This window comes from Oncorhynchus gorbuscha, linkage group LG16, assembly GCF_021184085.1.
Source record: "Oncorhynchus gorbuscha isolate QuinsamMale2020 ecotype Even-year linkage group LG16, OgorEven_v1.0, whole genome shotgun sequence".
Taxonomy (NCBI): Eukaryota; Metazoa; Chordata; class Actinopteri; order Salmoniformes; family Salmonidae; genus Oncorhynchus; species Oncorhynchus gorbuscha.
This window is the reverse complement of record NC_060188.1, coordinates 13,083,568-13,101,147: the sequence shown is the minus strand read 5'-3', so window position 1 is coordinate 13,101,147 and position 17,580 is coordinate 13,083,568. Positions and strand designations below refer to the sequence as shown.

Below are 17,580 nucleotides of genomic sequence, written 5' to 3'. Positions count from 1 at the left end.
TTTATTCATATGTGAAAAATAAAGCCCGGCTATTCCCCTGATGCTGTACATGCATATGAAGTCTCTTACTCAAAGCCATCTGATAGACTGTCCTCTTCTTCTCTGTAACTTGTGAAGTCTCGAATTCTGAAAGGATATGTAAAAACCCAGTAAGCTGACTGAATGCTGACTGGCTAGCAGAGACGTTTGCAGTTTTAACAGATAAAAACACAAAGCATAAAAGGATACGTAAAAACCCAGTAATCTGACTGAATGCTGACTGGCTAGCAGAGACGTTTACAGTTTTAACAGATAAAAACACAAAGCATGAAAGGATACGTAAAAACCCAGTAATCTGACTGAATGCTGACTGGCTAGCAGAGACGTTTACAGTTTTAACAGATAAAAACACAAAGCATAAAAGGAGTTTGTGATTTGTACCTGAATTTTTTTTCCAGGGGGTAGCAGCTGAGGACAAAGCACAGGCAGACATGAACTTTGGCACTTGAGTTACTGTAACACCATCACTTGAGTTACTGTTACACCATCACTTGAGTTACTGTAACACCATCACTTGAGTTACTGTAACACCATCACTTGAGTTACTGTAACACCATCACTTGAGTTACTGTAATGCCATCACTTACAGTGGGGCAAAAAAGTATTTAGTCAGCCACCAATTATGCAAGTTCTCCCACTTAAAAAGATGAGAGAGGCCTGTAATTTTCATCAAAGGTACACTATGACAGACAAAATGAAGAAAAAACCTCCAGAAAATCACATTGTAGGGTTTTTTATGAATTTATTTTCAAACTATGTTGGGAAATAAGTATTTGGTCACCTACAAACAAGCAAGATTTCTGTCTCTCACAGACCTGTAACTTCTTCTTTAAGAGGCTCCTCTGTCCTCCACTCGTTACCTGTAATAATGGCACCTGTTTGAAGTTGTTATCAGTATAAAGACACCTGTCCACAACCTCAAACAGTCACACTCCAAACTCCACTATGGCCAAGACCAAAGAGCTGTCAAAGGACACCAGAAACAAAATTGTAGACCTGCACCAGGCTGGGAAGACTGAATCTGCAATAGGTAAGCAGCTTGGTTTGAAGAAATCAACTGTGGGAGCAAATATTAGGAAATGGAAGACATACAAGACCACTGATAATCTCCCTCGATCTGGGGCTCCACGCAAGATCTCACCCCTTGGGGTCAAAATGATGACAAGAACGGTGAGCAAAAATCCCAGAACCACACGGGGGGGACCTAGTGAATGACCTGCAGAGAGCTGGGACCAAAGTAACAAAGCCTACCATCAGTAACATACTACGCCACCAGGGACTCAAATCCTGCAGTGCCAGACGTGTCCCCCTGCTTAAGCCAGTACATGTCCAGGCCCGTCTGAAGTTTGCTAGAGAGCATTTGGATGATCCAGAAGAAGATTGGTAGAAAAACTCAACTCGTCGTGTTTGGAGGACAAAGAATGCTGAGTTGCATCCAAAGAACATCATACCTACTGTGAAGCATGGGAGTGGAAACATCATGCTTCGGGGCTGTTTTTCTGCAAAGGGACCAGGACGACTGATCCGTGTAAAGGAAATGAATGGGGCCATGTATTGTGAGATTTTGAGTGAAAACCTCCTTCCATCAGCAAGGGCATTGAAGATGAAACGTGGCTGGGTCTTTCAGCATGACAATGATCCCAAACACACCATCCGGGCAACAAAGGAGTGGCTTCGTAAGAAGCATTTCAAGGTCCTGGAGTGGCCTAGCCAGTCTCCAGATCTCAACCCCATAGAAAATCTTTGGAGGGAGTTGAAAGTCTGTGTTGCCCAGCAACAGCCCCAAAACATCCCTGCTCTAGAGGAGATCTGCCAAAATACCAAGAGGAATGGGCCAAAATAGCAGCAACAGTGTGTGAAAACCTTGTGAAGACTTACAGAAAACGTTTGACCTCTGTCATTGCCAACAAAGGGTATATAACAAAGTATTGAGATAAACTTTTGTTATTGACCAAATACATATTTCCACCATAATTTGCAAATAAATTCATTAAAAAATCCTACAATGTGATTTTCTGGATTTTTAAAATCATTTTGTGTGTACCTATGATGAAAATTACAGGCCTCTCTCATCTTTTTAAGTGGGAGAACTTGCACAATTGGTGGCTGACTAAATACTTTTTGCCCCACTGTAAGTTACTGTAACACCATCACTTGAGTTACTGTAACACCATCATAGTAAGTAATACTTATATTCCTATGTGTGCTGCAATCAGAGATGCCTGTGTCCTCTTTGACACGCACGCACGCACGCACGCACGCACGCGCACACACACACACACACACACACACACACACACACACACACACACACACACACACACACACACACACACACACACACACACACACACACACACACACACACACACACACACACACACACACACACACACACACACACACACACACACACACACAGATGTCTTACCTCTCTCCACTGTGACGCGTCCCCACCACAGGAAAGTGCAGTGAGTTGAGAGGAAAGACAGAGGTTAAAACAGAGTAGTGGGGCATGAGTAGACCACAGGGTTCTACAGACGGGTTTAGAGAGTAGTGGAGCGTGAGTAGACCACAGGGTTCTACAGACGGGTTTAGAGAGTAGTGGAGCGTGAGTAGACCACAGGGTCCTACAGACGGGTTTAGAGAGTAGTGGAGCGTGAGTAGACCACAGGGTTCTACAGATGGGTTTAGAGAGTAGTGGAGCGAGAGTAGACCACAGGGTTCTACAGACGGGTTTAGAGAGTAGTGGAGCGTGAGTAGACCACAGGGTTCTACAGACGAGTTTAGACAGTAGTGGAGCATGAGTAGACCACAGGGTTCTACAGACGGGTTTAGAGAGTAGTGGAGCGTGAGTAGACCCCAGGGTTCTACAGACGGGTTTAGAAAGTAGTGGAGCGTGAGTAGACCACAGGGTTCTACAGACGGGTTTAGAGAGTAGTGGAGCGTGAGTAGACCACAGGGTTCTACAGACGGGTTTAGAGAGTTGTGGGGCGTGAGTAGACCACAGGGTTCTACAGACGGGTTTAGAGAGGGGTTCAGACAGACCCCTGTGACTGTGTGAGCTTGTGTATTGTGGGGACCATGTTTTTAGAGGTGGTGAGTGGTAGGAAAGTGTTTTGTTAAAATGTCTTCAATGTTAGCTGAATGATGTTAGGGTCATTTCATTTCAGACACGCCAAGTCATTCAGTTTAGAAAACAACAGTGTGTGTAATAACTGTTGAACAACGTTGCAGTTAAAAGAAAGATAGCATACTGTCATTAGCCTTGTAATCGATGCTTCGGCTACTGCTTTAGAAGTGAAACGCGCTGTTAAAACTAAACAACTGCTGAACAACTCAGGTAAGCGTGTGATATCATTTCCCTGTTGATGCTGGTGCTATCGTGCAGCGTGACCTCCAGGTGAACTGGGACACTGCACCAAACATAGAGGTGAGACAGTTTAATGGACATTGTCAGGGGTAGCTATATTCAATCATGGCATTAGAATAAGCATATGGCTCAGGCTGATATGACTCCCTCACACATTCTGCTCCTGAAACCTTTAGGAAATGTGCATATGGAATGAGGAGCAGAAGTTGATGCATAAAGAACAGTTGCAGGACAGACTTTTATATGAAAAGACATGTTTGTTTATGAAGATGAAATGAAACAAATATATCTACTGTATGGTTCTACATGAAATATGGAGAGTATAGTTGCATTATCACTCTGGACAGGGGCATGTATGTGTGGGGTTATACAGTAGATATACTGCTATTACAGCATTAAGGTTTGTGTAGTAGTGGGACGAGGGGCTGCAACATTAGTGTAGTGTAGGTTTGGGATGTTCCATACTATAGGGGTAGTGATCATTGGTTTACAAGTGGGGGGAGATCAGGGCAGGGCAGGGGGGGTCTGTGGGGCGGCTGCTCATGCTGTGTGTCAATCAGTCAGTCAGGGGTTTGGACCACAGAGAGGGGTGATGGGGGGATAGTCAGGGTTTGGACCAAAGAGAGGGGTAATGAGGGGATAGTCAGGGGTTTGGACCACAGAGAGGGGTGATGGGGGATAGTCAGGGGTTTGGACCACAGAGAGGGGTAATGAGGGGATAGTCAGGGGTTTGGACCACAGAGAGGGGTGATGGGGGGACAGTCAGGGGTTTGGACCACAGAGAGGGGTGATGAGGGGATAGTCAGGGGTTGGACCACAGAGAGGGGTGTTGGGGGATAGTCAGGGGTTTGGACCACAGAGAGGGGTGTTGGGATAGTCAGGGGTTTGGACCACAGAGAGGGGTGATGGGGGGATAGTCAGGGGTTTGGACCACAGAGAGGGGTGATGAGGGGATAGTCAGGGGTTTGGACCACAGAGGGGTGTTGGGGGATAGCCAGGGGTTTGGACCACAGAGAGGGGTGATGGGGGATAGTCAGGGGTTTGGACCACAGAGGGGTGTTGGGGGATAGCCAGGGGTTTGGACCACAGAGAGGGGTGATGAGGGTATAGTCAGGGGTTTGGACCACAGAGAGGGGTGATGAGGGGATAATCAGGGGTTTGGACCACAGAGAGGGGTGATGGGGGATAGTCAGGGGTTTGGACCACAGAGAGGGGTGATGGGGGATAGTCAGGGGTTTGTACCACAGAGAGGGGTGATGGGGGATAGTCAGGGGTTTGTACCACAGAGAGAGAGGGGTGATGGGGGATAAGCAGGGGTTTGGACCACAGAGAGGGGTGTTGGGGGATAGTCAGGGGTTTGGACCACAGAGAGGGGTGATGGGGGATAGTCAGGGGTTTGTACCACAGAGAGGGGTGATGGGGGATAGTCAGGGGTTTGTACCACAGAGAGAGAGGGGTGATGGGGGATAGCAGGGTTTGGACCACAGAGAGGGGTGTTGGGGGATAGTCAGGGGTTTGGACCACAGAGAGGGGTAATGAGGTGATAGTAGGGGTTTGGACCACAGAGAGGGGTGTTGGGGGATAGTCAGGGGTTTGGACCACAGAGAGGGGTGTTGGGGGGGATAGTCAGGGGTTTGGACCACAGAGAGGGGTAATGAGGGGATAGTAGGGGTTTGGACCACAGAGAGGGGTGTTGGGGGATAGTCAGGGGTTTGGACCACAGAGAGGGGTAATGAGGGGATAGTAGGGGTTTGGACCACAGAGAGGGGTGTTGGGGGATAGTCAGGGGTTTGGACCACAGAGAGGGGTGTTGGGGGATAGTCAGGGGTTTGGACCACAGAGAGGGGTGATGAGGGGATAGTAGGGGTTTGGACCACAAGGAGGGGTGTTGGGGGATAGTCAGGGGTTTGGACCACAGAGAGGGGTGATGGGGGGATAGTCAGGGGTTTGGACCACAGAGAGGGGTGATGGGGGGATAGTCAGGGGTTTGGACCACAGAGAGGGGTGATGGGGGGATAGTCAGGGGTTTGGACCACAGAGGGGTGTTGGGGGATAGTCAGGGGTTTGTACCACAGAGAGGGGTGATGGGGGGATAGTCAGGGGTTTGGACCACAGAGAGAGGTGATGGGGGATAGTAGGGGTTTGGACCACAGAGAGGGGTGTTGGGGGGATAGCCAGGGGTTTGGACCACAGAGGGGTGTTGGGGGGATAGTCAGGGGTTTGGACCACAGAGGGGTGTTGGGGGGATAGTCAGGGGTTTGGACCACAGAGAGGGGTGATGAGGGGATAGTCAGGGGTACAGTAAGCTAGTAGTTACCCAACCATCTGGATCTTATCCTGGCTATGCACTAGAGGAGATAATAAACCGTGTGTATTGAGGACAGGAGTAATGTCCCAGCAGACTGGCTTGTAAGGGAGAGTGGCATGTGGGAGTCTGTTGGAATGAGCTGGAATCTGACCTAGGATCAGATAGGAAATACTCAGAGGCTCCCACTTGCCTCTCATATTATCTGCTCCCATAAATCATCATCATGGGCGAAGTGAGCATGCTCAGTAGAGACCGCAGCAGCATCTACAGTAGTCTCCCTCAGAGTGACACCCACCCCCTGCAGTGTTACCCTGGCAACAACACACTCAGCCAGGGTAGGTGTGTTTGTGGAGACGTGGGACTGGTCTGGGTGTGCGGGGGTTATAGGGCTGGGGGGTGCGGGGGTTATAGGGCTGGGGGTGCGGGGGTAAAAGGGGGCGCAGTGAAAAGGATCAGGGGTGGGTGGGGTCATTGTTTGAGGGGTTACCTGTAGTGGGGGTGCTGGAAGTGACAGTGTGGAACCTCTGAAAGAACAGTGAAATGCGTTGAGACTCTCATCCATGTTGGTACCCTAACAATGCTGTCACCATTAAGGTTCTGACACCTTTCCCTGGACACTCAGACAGTACATGACAGTGTCACTTCTCTGCCTCTCTTGCTTACCCTCCTTTTCTTCCCTCTGTCCATCACAGCCCACCTCTCTGTGACTTTGTATCCCCTTTGTGCCTTTCCTTTCCCAATGGGCACACACTGGTCGAAACGTGGAACAGACGTCTGTGCCTAGTGGGTTCTTTCTTCTTTTAGGCCTCTCTGGCTTTTTTCACTTCATGCATCTTAAGCTCTACCCATCTCTCCTGTCTTTCACCTTCTCTTCTCATCATCTCTCTCTATCTCCAGACGTACATCTCCCTCTACATTCCTTTTTATTCCTTCTAGATGCTCTTTCCCTCTCCGTATGTTCCTGGTCTCCTCCCTCCTCTGTCCTTGTCTTTCCTGTCTCTACCCAGAACCCAACCCGTATCCCCCATGTCTTACCCATCTCCTCCAGTTCTGAGGTCATGGATTTGGAGCGGAGAGCGATGGCCGGAGTGCTTAGTCTTTTACTCTGCTGGGGGACTGTGGAGAAAGGAAAGCATTATCATCCTCGTCCTCGTCCTCATCCTTGTCGCCATCATCGTTGTCGTAGTTCCAGACCCTGTGTTGTCTCTTACTTTTCTTTCTCTGGCCATCCTCCATGTCAGGGTTGCGTGTCACCATGACAACCTTGACCATGAGGGCGTTTCCACCTTGCCTGATCATGTTGACCACCTGCCTGTGTCCCACCTTCACCACATTCTGACCATTCACCTGAGAGGGGGGGGGGGGGGGGTAGAGGTGAAGAAGAAGAAGTCCATGTAATTGGTTAGAGAGGGTGATTTTTCATAATAACAGTCATGGTGAAGAATCCAACTTCAGCTCCCATCATGCCCTAGCAGCACACACCTCAATGAGGAAGTCTCCCATTCTCAGACCGGCTCTCCAGGCCACGCCTCCTTCGTCGACAGACTCCAGGTACTGCAGTGCTGGGAAGGCTGGGGTGGGAGTGAACTCCTCGATGGGGGTCTGAGCTGAAGACAGAGAACAGAGGGGTAACCAGCATTATGTCATAACCACTGTAATAACTAGACTGATGAAGCCCTGGCAGCACAGTGAGACTGTCCAAGTGTGTTCACCTGTGTGTGTGTGTGTGTGTGTGTGTGTGTGTGTGTGTGTGTGTGTGTGTGTGTGTGTGTGTGTGTGTGTGTGTGTGTGTGTGTGTGTGTGTGTGTGTGTGTGTGTGTGTGTGTGTGTGTGTGTGTGTGTGTGTGTGTGTGTGTGTGTGTGTGTGTGTGTTAAAGGCCTGTCTGTTTGCCTGACTGTCTATCTATCAACAGCTGATCGCACATGTTTCCTTACCCTTGGCTCCTCTCAGCACAAAGCCAAAACCCTCACTGTCTTTTTTCTGCAGAAGCACTGTCTTCTCCTTGATGATATAGTCACTAAGAGAGAGGACAGAGAGAGATGGGGAGAGACACTTAGTGATAACATGAGATACATTAAAAAAGGAGTGGAAAAAGGAGACAGCAGGAAGAAGAGAAAGTGAGAGAGAGAGAGAGAGGTAGGAGAGAGAGAGGTAGGAGAGAGAGGTAGGAGAGAGAGAGAGGTAGGAGAGAGAGAGGTAGGAGAGAGAGAGGTAGGAGAGAGGTAGGAGAGAGAGAGGTAGGAGAGAGAGGTAGAGAGAGAGAGAGGGAGAGAGAGAGAGGTAGGAGAGAGAGAGAGGTAGGAGAGAGAGAGGTAGGAGAGAGAGAGGTAGGAGAGAGAGGTAGGAGAGAGAGGTAGGAGAGAGAGGTAGGAGAGAGAGAGAGTAGGAGAGAGAGAGGTAGGAGAGAGAGAGAGGTAGGAGGAGAGAGAGGTAGGAGAGAGAGAGAGGTAGGAGAGAGAGAGGGTAGGAGAGAGAGGTAGGAGAGAGAGAGGTAGGAGAGAGAGGTAGGAGAGAGAGAGAGGTAGGAGAGAGAGGTAGGAGAGAGAGAGAGGTAGGAGAGAGAGAGGTAGGAGAGAGAGGTAGGATAGAGAGAGAGGTAGGAGAGAGAGAGGTAGGAGAGAGAGAGGTAGGAGAGAGAGGTAGGAGAGAGAGAGAGTAGGAGAGAGAGAGGTAGGAGAGAGAGGAGAGAGAGAGGTAGGAGAGAGAGAGAGGTAGGAGAGAGAGAGGTAGGTAGGAGAGAGAGGTAGGAGAGAGAGAGGTAGGAGAGAGAGGTAGGAGAGAGAGAGAGGAGAGAGAGTAGGAGAGAGGAGAGGAGGAGAGAGAGAGGTAGGAGAGAGAGGTAGGAGAGAGAGGTAGGGAGAGGAGGAGAGAGAGGTAGGAGAGAGAGGAGAGAGAGAGAGGTAGAGAGAGAGGTAGGAGAGAGAGAGAGGAGAGAGAGAGAGAGAGAGAGGTAGGAGAGAGAGAGGTAGGAGAGAGAGGTAGGAGAGAGGTAGGAGAGAGAGAGATAGAGGTAGGAGAGAGAGAGGTAGGAGAGAGAGAGGTAGGAGAGAGAAAGGTAGGAGAGAGAAAGGTAGGAGAGAGAGAGGTAGGAGAGAGAAAGGTAGGAGAGAGAAAGGTAGGAGAGAGGGAGGAGAGAGAGAGAGGTAGGAGAGAGAGAGGGGTAGGAGAGAGAGGTAGGAGAGAGAGGTATGAGAGAGAGAGAGAGAGAAAAGTAGGAGAGAGAGAGAGGTAGGAGAGTGAGAGAGAGGTATGAGAGAGAGAGAGAGGTAGGAGAGAGAGGTAGGAGAGAAGGAGAGAGAGAGGGGGTAGGAGAGAGAGAGAGAGAGAGGTAGGAGAGAGAGCGAGAGGTAGGAGAGAGAGAGAGGTAGAAGAGAGAGAGGTAGGAGAGAGAGGTATGAGAGAGAGAGGTACGAGATAGAGGTACGAGATAGAGAGGTAGGAGAGAGAGAGGTACGAGAGAGAGAGGTAGGAGAGAGAGGTAGGAGAGAGAGAGGTATGAGAGAGAGAGAGAGAGGTAGGAGAGAGAGAGGGAGGTAGGAGAGAGAGAGAGAGAGAGAGAGAGAGAGAGAGAGAGAGAGAGAGAGAGCGAGAGGTAGGAGAGAGAGCGAGAGGTAGGAGAGAGAGCGAGAGGTAGGAGAGAGAGAGGTACGAGATAGAGAGGTACGAGATAGAGAGGTAGGAGAGAGAGAGGTACGAGAGAGAGAGGTACGAGAGAGAGGTAGGAGAGAGAGAGGTATGAGAGAGAGAGAGAGGTAGGAGAGAGAGAGAGGTAGGAGAGAGAGAGAGGTAGAGAGAGAGAGAGAGGTAGGAGAGAGAGAGAGAGGTAGGAGAGAGAGGTAGGAGAGAGAGAGGTAGGAGAGAGAGAGAGGTAGAGAGAGAGAGAGAGGAGAGAGAGGTAGGAGAGAGAGAGAGGAGAGAGAGAGAGGTAGGAGAGAGAGGTAGGAGAGAGAGAGAGAGGTAGGAGAGAGAGAGGTAGGAGAGAGAGAGAGGTAGGAGAGAGAGAGGTAGGAGAGAGAGGTAGGAGAGAGAGAGAGGTAGGAGAGAGAGAGGTAGGAGAGAGAGAGAGGAGGAGAGAGAGGTAGGAGAGAGAGAGAGGTAGGAGAGAGAGAGGTAGGAGAGAGAGGTAGGAGAGAGAGAGGTAGGAGAGGAGAGAGAGAGGTAGGAGAGAGAGAGGTAGGAGAGAGAGGTAGGAGAGAGAGGTAGGAGAGAGAGAGAGGTAGGAGAGAGAGAGGTAGGAGAGAGAGGTAGGAGAGAGAGAGAGGTAGGAGAGAGAGAGGTAGGAGAGAGAGAGGTAGGAGAGAGAGGTATGAGAGAGAGAGAGAGAGAAAAGTAGGAGAGAGAGAGAGGTAGGAGAGTGAGAGAGAGGTATGAGAGAGAGAGAGAGGTAGGAGAGAGAGAGGTAGGAGAGAAGGAGAGAGAGAGGGGGTAGGAGAGAGAGAGAGAGAGAGAGGTAGGAGAGAGAGCGAGAGGTAGGAGAGAGAGAGAGGTAGAAGAGAGAGAGGTAGGAGAGAGAGGTATGAGAGAGAGAGGTACGAGATAGAGAGGTAGGAGAGAGAGAGGTACGAGAGAGAGAGGTAGGAGAGAGAGGTAGGAGAGAGACAGGTATGAGAGAGAGAGAGAGAGAGGTAGGAGAGAGAGAGAGGTAGGAGAGAGAGAGAGGGAGGTAGGAGAGAGAGAGAGGTAGGAGAGAGAGAGAGAGAGAGAGAGAGAGAGAGAGAGAGAGAGAGAGAGAGAGAGAGAGAGAGGTAGGAGAGAGAGCGAGAGGTAGGAGAGAGAGCGAGAGGTAGGAGAGAGAGCGAGAGGTAGGAGAGAGAGAGGTACGAGATAGAGAGGTAGGAGAGAGAGAGGTACGAGAGAGAGAGGTACGAGAGAGAGGTAGGAGAGAGAGAGGTATGAGAGAGAGAGAGAGGTAGGAGAGAGAGAGAGGTAGGAGAGAGAGAGAGAGGTAGGAGAGAGAGGTAGGAGAGAGAGAGGTAGGAGAGAGAGAGAGAGGTATGAGAGAGAGAGAGAGAGAGAGAGAGGTATGAGAGAGAGAGAGGTATGAGAGAGGTAGGAGAGAAAGAGGTACGAGAGAGAGAGAGGTAGGAGATAGGTATCCCCCTGCATACATGCACACTGCACCAGGAGGGAGCCTTAATCCTGGGAGAGAGGGGGAGGTGGGAGGGGTCAGGGACCTTCTGAAATGAGGGCACATTTTTTAAGCACATTGTAGAAAATGTGCTATTACCGTTATTACCGAATGAATACATTTAACTGACTCTGCCCTGACTCGGCTCCCCAGAGCTGGGCAGTGGGTTTTGTATTTCCTGTGTCCTCTCTGGGGTCAGGGGTCAGCTGATGACATAATGCACCAGACCAGGGGCTCGCTGGGCAGCCTTGTGTCGGCGACTAGGCGAGGTACAGTGAGATTGCGCTGGGTTGGATGACAGAAAGACCAGAGATGTTGTTCCAGAACCTCACGCTCCAAGATGCTAGGCTATATATGATGATGACGGTTGCCTGAGCAACAAGCTACAGGACGTAGGATCTAGCTGGTGTAATATAGAGAGGCCTGACTACACTGGAAGAGAGAAATGTATGCACAGCTAGGTGCTCTGATGTCACAGACGTAGTCATCCAAAGAAGAAGAATCCTCACATGTAGAGCCAATAAAGAGGTCAGGTTATGTTGGTCCGCCTCGCTAAAATAGCCTCATGAATAAACAGGGGATAATGAGTATGGGAGATGACGATAATTGGCAGTTTCCAGTTGCTATCTAACTAGAGTACATGGAGCTATCATGGAAAGACCACAGAAGAAGTGGGAATACCCACAAGCACCTGCATGTCAGCCACTTGATCACCGTTTGAAAGACCTAGTTTAGGTAGCTAACCAGTCATCCAATGATTCAACTAGCTACTGTCAACATACTGTTTACCTTTAATAAAGTTTACGTAGTGTATGTTGCTGGACTGTTTTTCTTCCCTTCTTCTTCTTCACCCAGGCCGTCCCCTCCACTGGCATAGCAACTCGCATAGCAACTCACTTAAATACAGTCATTTGCCAGCATGAACCAATGAGCACCACACAATCACGGACTGCATCCATCTGTAATGACACCTTCCTCATAATTGAGCCTAGTGCACCACTGTTGACCAGAGATGAATGGGATCTATATGGGGAATAGGGTGTAATTTGGGACCCGCCACACCATGGGGATTAGTTTGTTAGGTTGGTTATGTTCCTCACACAAACATTCCTCTGGACTGCAGCCCAGTACTATACTGACACAAGCTCTCCTGTCATCAAGTCTGTCACCAACTCAAGGTTGTGCATACCGTAATAACACCACACAATCATCTAACCATGTTCCTCCTACATACATACCTACTGTATCTCCAATGTAACTGATCCATGCGACACAATCTAGAAGTAAGAGCCGGGGGATATGGACAAAAATCCCTATCGTGATAAATTACCTCAATTAATGCTGTAACCATAAATAGAATGATACGTTTAGAACATGAATGTGAACCACAGTTTATAACATTAATAAATGTGCACCACAGTTTATAACATTAATGTGAACCACAGTTTATAACATTAATGTGAACCACAGTTTATAACATTAATGTGAACCACAGTTTATAACATTAATGTGAACCACAGTTTATAACATTAATGTGCACCACAGTTTATAACATTAATGTGCACCACAGTTTATAACATTAATGTGAACCACAGTTTATAACATTAATGTGAACCACAGTTTATAACATTAATGTGAACCACAGTTTATAACATTAATGTGAACCACAGTTTATAACATTAATGTGCACCACAGTTTATAACATTAATGTGAACCACAGTTTATAACATTAATGTGAACCACAGTTTATAACATTAATGTGCACCACAGTTTATAACATTAATGTGCACCACAGTTTATAACATTAATGTGAACCACAGTTTATAACATTAATGTGCACCACAGTTTATAACATTAATGAATGTGCACCACAGTTTATAACATTAATGAATGTGTACCACAGTTTATAACATTAATGAATGTGCACCACAGTTTATAACATTAATGTGAACCACAGTTTATAACATTAATGAATGTGCACCACAGTTTATAACATTAATGAATGTGCACCACAGTTTATAACATTAATGAATGTGCACCACAGTTTATAACATGAATGAATGTGCACCACAGTTTATAACATTAATGAATGTGCACCACAGTTTATAACATTAATAAATGTGCACCACAGTTTATAATATTAATGAATGTGCACCACAGTTTATAACATGAATGTGCACCACAGTTTATAACATTAATGTGAACCACAGTTTATAACATTAATGTGAACCACAGTTTATAACATTAATGTGCACCACAGTTTATAACATTAATGTGCACCACAGTTTATAACATTAATGTGAACCACAGTTTATAACATTAATGTGCACCACAGTTTATAACATTAATGAATGTGCACCACAGTTTATAACGTTAATGAATGTGCACCACAGTTTATAACATTAATGTGAACCACAGTTTATAACATTAATGAATGTGCACCACAGTGTATAACATGAATGTGCACCACAGTTTATAACATTAATGAATGTGCACCACAGTTTATAACATTAATGAATGTGCACCACAGTTTATAACATTAATGAATGTGCACCACAGTTTATAACATTAATGAATGTGCACCACAGTTTATAACATTAATGAATGTGCACCACAGTTTATAACATTAATGAATGTGCACCACAGTGTATAACATTAATGAATGTGCACCACAGTTTATAACATTAATGAATGTGCACCACAGTTTATAACATTAATGAATGTGCACCACAGTTTATAAAATTAATGAATGTGCACCACAGTTTATAACATTAATTAATGTGCACCACAGTTTATAACATTAATGAATGTGCACCACAGTTTATAACGTTCATTAATGTGTACCACAGTTTATAACATTAATGTAAACCACAGTTTATAACATGAATGTGCACCACAGTTTATATCATTAATGTGAACCACAGTTTATAACGTTAATGAATGTGCACCACAGTTTATAACATTAATTAATGTGCACCACAGTTTATAACATTAATTAATGTGCACCACAGTTTATAACATTAATGAATGTGCACCACAGTTTATAACATTAATTAATGTGCACCACAGTTTATAACATTAATTAATGTGCACCACAGTTTATAAAATTAATGAATGTGCACCACAGTTTATAACATTAATTAATGTGCACCACAGTTTATAAAATTTATGAATGTGCACCACAGTTTATAACATTAATGCATTAGCACCACAGTTTATAACATGAATGTGCACCACAGTTTATAACATTAATGAATGTGCACCACAGTTTATAACATGAATGAATGTGCACCACAGTTTATAACATTAATGAATGTGCACAACAGTTTATAACATTAATGAATGTGCACCACAGTGTATAACATTAATGAATGTGCACCACAGTTTATAACATTAATTAATGTGCACCACAGTTTATAACATTAATTAATGTTCACCACAGTTTATAACATTAATTAATGTGTACCACAGTTTATAACATTAATTAATGTTCACTACAGTTTATAACATTAATTAATGTGCACCACAGTTTATAACATTAATTAATGTGCACCACAGTTTATAAAATTAATGAATGTGCACCACAGTTTATAAAATTAATGAATGTGCACCACAGTTTATAACATTAATGTGCACCACAGTTTATAACATGAATGTGAACCACAGTTTATAACATGAATGTGCACCACAGTTTATAGCATGAATGTGCACCACAGTTTGTAACATTAATGTGAACCACAGTTTATAACATTAATGTGAACCACAGTTTAAAACATTAATGTGAACCACAGTTTATAACATTAATGTGAACCACAGTTTATAACATTACTGTGAACCACAGTGTATAACATGAATTAATGTGCACCGCCGTTTATAACATGAATGTGCACCACAGTGTATAACATGAATTAATGTGCACCACAGTTTATAACATGAATGTGTACCACAGTTTATAACATGAATGTGTACCACAATTTATAACATTAATGTAAACCACAGTTTATAACATGAATGTGCACCACAGTTTATATCATTAATGTGAACCACAGTTTAAAACATTAATGTGAACCACAGTTTATAACATTAATGTGTACCACAGTTTATAACATTAATGTCCACCACAGTTTATAACATTAATGTGCACCACAGTGTATAACATGAATTAATGTGCACCACAGTTTATAACATGAATGTGTACCACAGTTTATAACATGAATGTGTACCACAGTTTATAACATTAATGTAAACCACAGTTTATAACATGAATGTGCACCACAGTTTATATCATTAATGTGAACCACAGTTTATAACATTAATGTGCACCACAGTTTATAACATTAATGTGCACCACAGTGTATAACATGAATTAATGTGCACCACAGTTTATAACATGAATGTGTACCACAGTTTATAACATGAATGTGTACCACAGTTTATAACATTAATGTAAACCACAGTTTATAATATGAATGTGCACCACAGTTTATATCATTAATGTGAACCACAGTTTATAACATTAATGAATGTGCACCACAGTTTATAACATTAATTAATGTGCACCACAGTTTATAACATTAATTAATGTGCACCACAGTTTATAACATTAATGAATGTGCACCACGGTTTATAACATTAATGAATGTGCACCACAGTTTATAACATTAATGAATGTGCACCACAGTTTATAAAAGTAATGAATGTGCACCACAGTTTATAAAATTAATGAATGTGCACCACAGTTTATAACATTAATGAATGTGCACCACAGTTTATAAAATTTATGAATGTGCACCACAGTTTATAAAATGAATGAATGTGCACCACACTTTATAACATTAATGAATGTGCACCACAGTTTATAAAATTTATGAATGTGCACCACAGTTTATAAAATTAATGAATGTGCACCACAGTTTATAACATTAATGAATGTGCACCACAGTTTATAAAATTTATGAATGTGCACCACAGTTTATAAAATGAATGAATGTGCACCACACTTTATAACATTACTGAATGTGCACCACAGTTTATAACATTAATTAATGTGCACCACAGTTTATAACATTAATTAATGTGCACCACAGTTTATAACATTAATTAATGTTCACTACAGTTTATAACATTAATTAATGTGCACCACAGTTTATAACATTAATGAATGTGCACCACACTTTATAACATTAATGAATGTGCACCACAGTTTATAACATTAATTAATGTGCACCCCAGTTTATAACATTAATTAATGTTCACCACAGTTTATAACATTACTGTGAACCACAGTGTATAACATGAATTAATGTGCACCACAGTTTATAACATTAATGTGCACCACAGTTTATAGCATGAATGTGCACCACAGTTTATAACATTAATGTGAACCACAGTTTATAACATTAATGTGAACCACAGTTTATAACATTAATGTGAACCACAGTTTATAACATTAATGTGAACCACAGTTTATAACATTAATGTGCACCACAGCGTATAACATGAATTAATGTGCACCACAGTTTATAACATGAATGTGTACCACAGTTTATAACATTAATGTGCACCACAGTTTATAACATTAATGTGCACCACAGTGTATAACATGAATTAATGTGCACCACAGTTTATAACATGAATGTGTACCACAGTTTATAACATGAATGTGTACCACAGTTTATAACATTAATGTAAACCACAGTTTATAACATGAATGTGCACCACAGTTTATATCATTAATGTGCACCACACTTTATAACATTAATGAATGTGCACCACAGTTTATAACATTAATTAATGTGCACCACAGTTTATAACATTAATTAATGTGCACCACAGTTTATAACATTAATGAATGTGCACCACGGTTTATAACATTAATGAATGTGCACCACAGTTTATAACATTAATGAATGTGCACCACAGTTTATAAAAGTAATGAATGTGCACCACAGTTTATAACATTAATGAATGTGCACCACAGTTTATAACATTAATGAATGTGCACCACAGTTTATAACATTAATTAATGTGCACCACAGTTTATAACATTAATGAATGTGCACCACGGTTTATAACATTAATGAATGTGCACCACAGTTTATAACATTAATGAATGTGCACCACAGTTTATAAAAGTAATGAATGTGCACCACAGTTTATAAAATTAATGAATGTGCACCACAGTTTATAACATTAATGAATGTGCACCACAGTTTATAAAATTAATGAATGTGCACCACAGTTTATAACATTAATGAATGTGCACCACAGTTTATAAAATTTATGAATGTGCACCACAGTTTATAAAATGAATGAATGTGCACCACACTTTATAACATTACTGAATGTGCACCACAGTTTATAACATTAATTAATGTGCACCACAGTTTATAACATTAATGAATGTGCACCACACTTTATAACATTAATGAATGTGCACCACAGTTTATAACATTAATGAATGTGCACCACAGTTTATAAAATTAATGAATGTGCACCACAGTTTATAAAATTAATGAATGTGCACCACAGTTTATACAATTAATGAATGTGCACCACCTTTTATAACATGAATGTGCACCACAGTTTATAACATTAATGTGAACCACAGTATACAACATTAATGTGCACCACAGTTTATAACATTAATGTGAACCACAGTTTATAACATTAATGTGCACCACAGTTTATAACATTAATGTGCACCACAGTTTATAACATTAATGTGAACC

At 43.7% G+C, this 17,580-nt stretch overlaps 1 protein-coding gene across 1 annotated transcript in view; it reads right to left on the bottom strand.

Annotated features, from left to right (window-relative positions):
* LOC123998995 (SH3 and multiple ankyrin repeat domains protein 1-like) overlaps nt 1-17,580 on the bottom strand; it is an 87,594-nt gene that overhangs the window by 28,638 nt on the left and 41,376 nt on the right. Inside the window, exons 15-21 of the mRNA XM_046304299.1 lie at nt 7,656-7,738; nt 7,203-7,327; nt 6,932-7,067; nt 6,756-6,836; nt 2,471-2,479; nt 421-447; nt 70-126 (exon numbers count right to left, since the gene is read on the bottom strand). Coding sequence (XP_046160255.1) covers nt 70-126; nt 421-447; nt 2,471-2,479; nt 6,756-6,836; nt 6,932-7,067; nt 7,203-7,327; nt 7,656-7,738 — 518 coding nt within the window. The remainder of the gene's footprint in view (nt 1-69; nt 127-420; nt 448-2,470; nt 2,480-6,755; nt 6,837-6,931; nt 7,068-7,202; nt 7,328-7,655; nt 7,739-17,580) is intronic.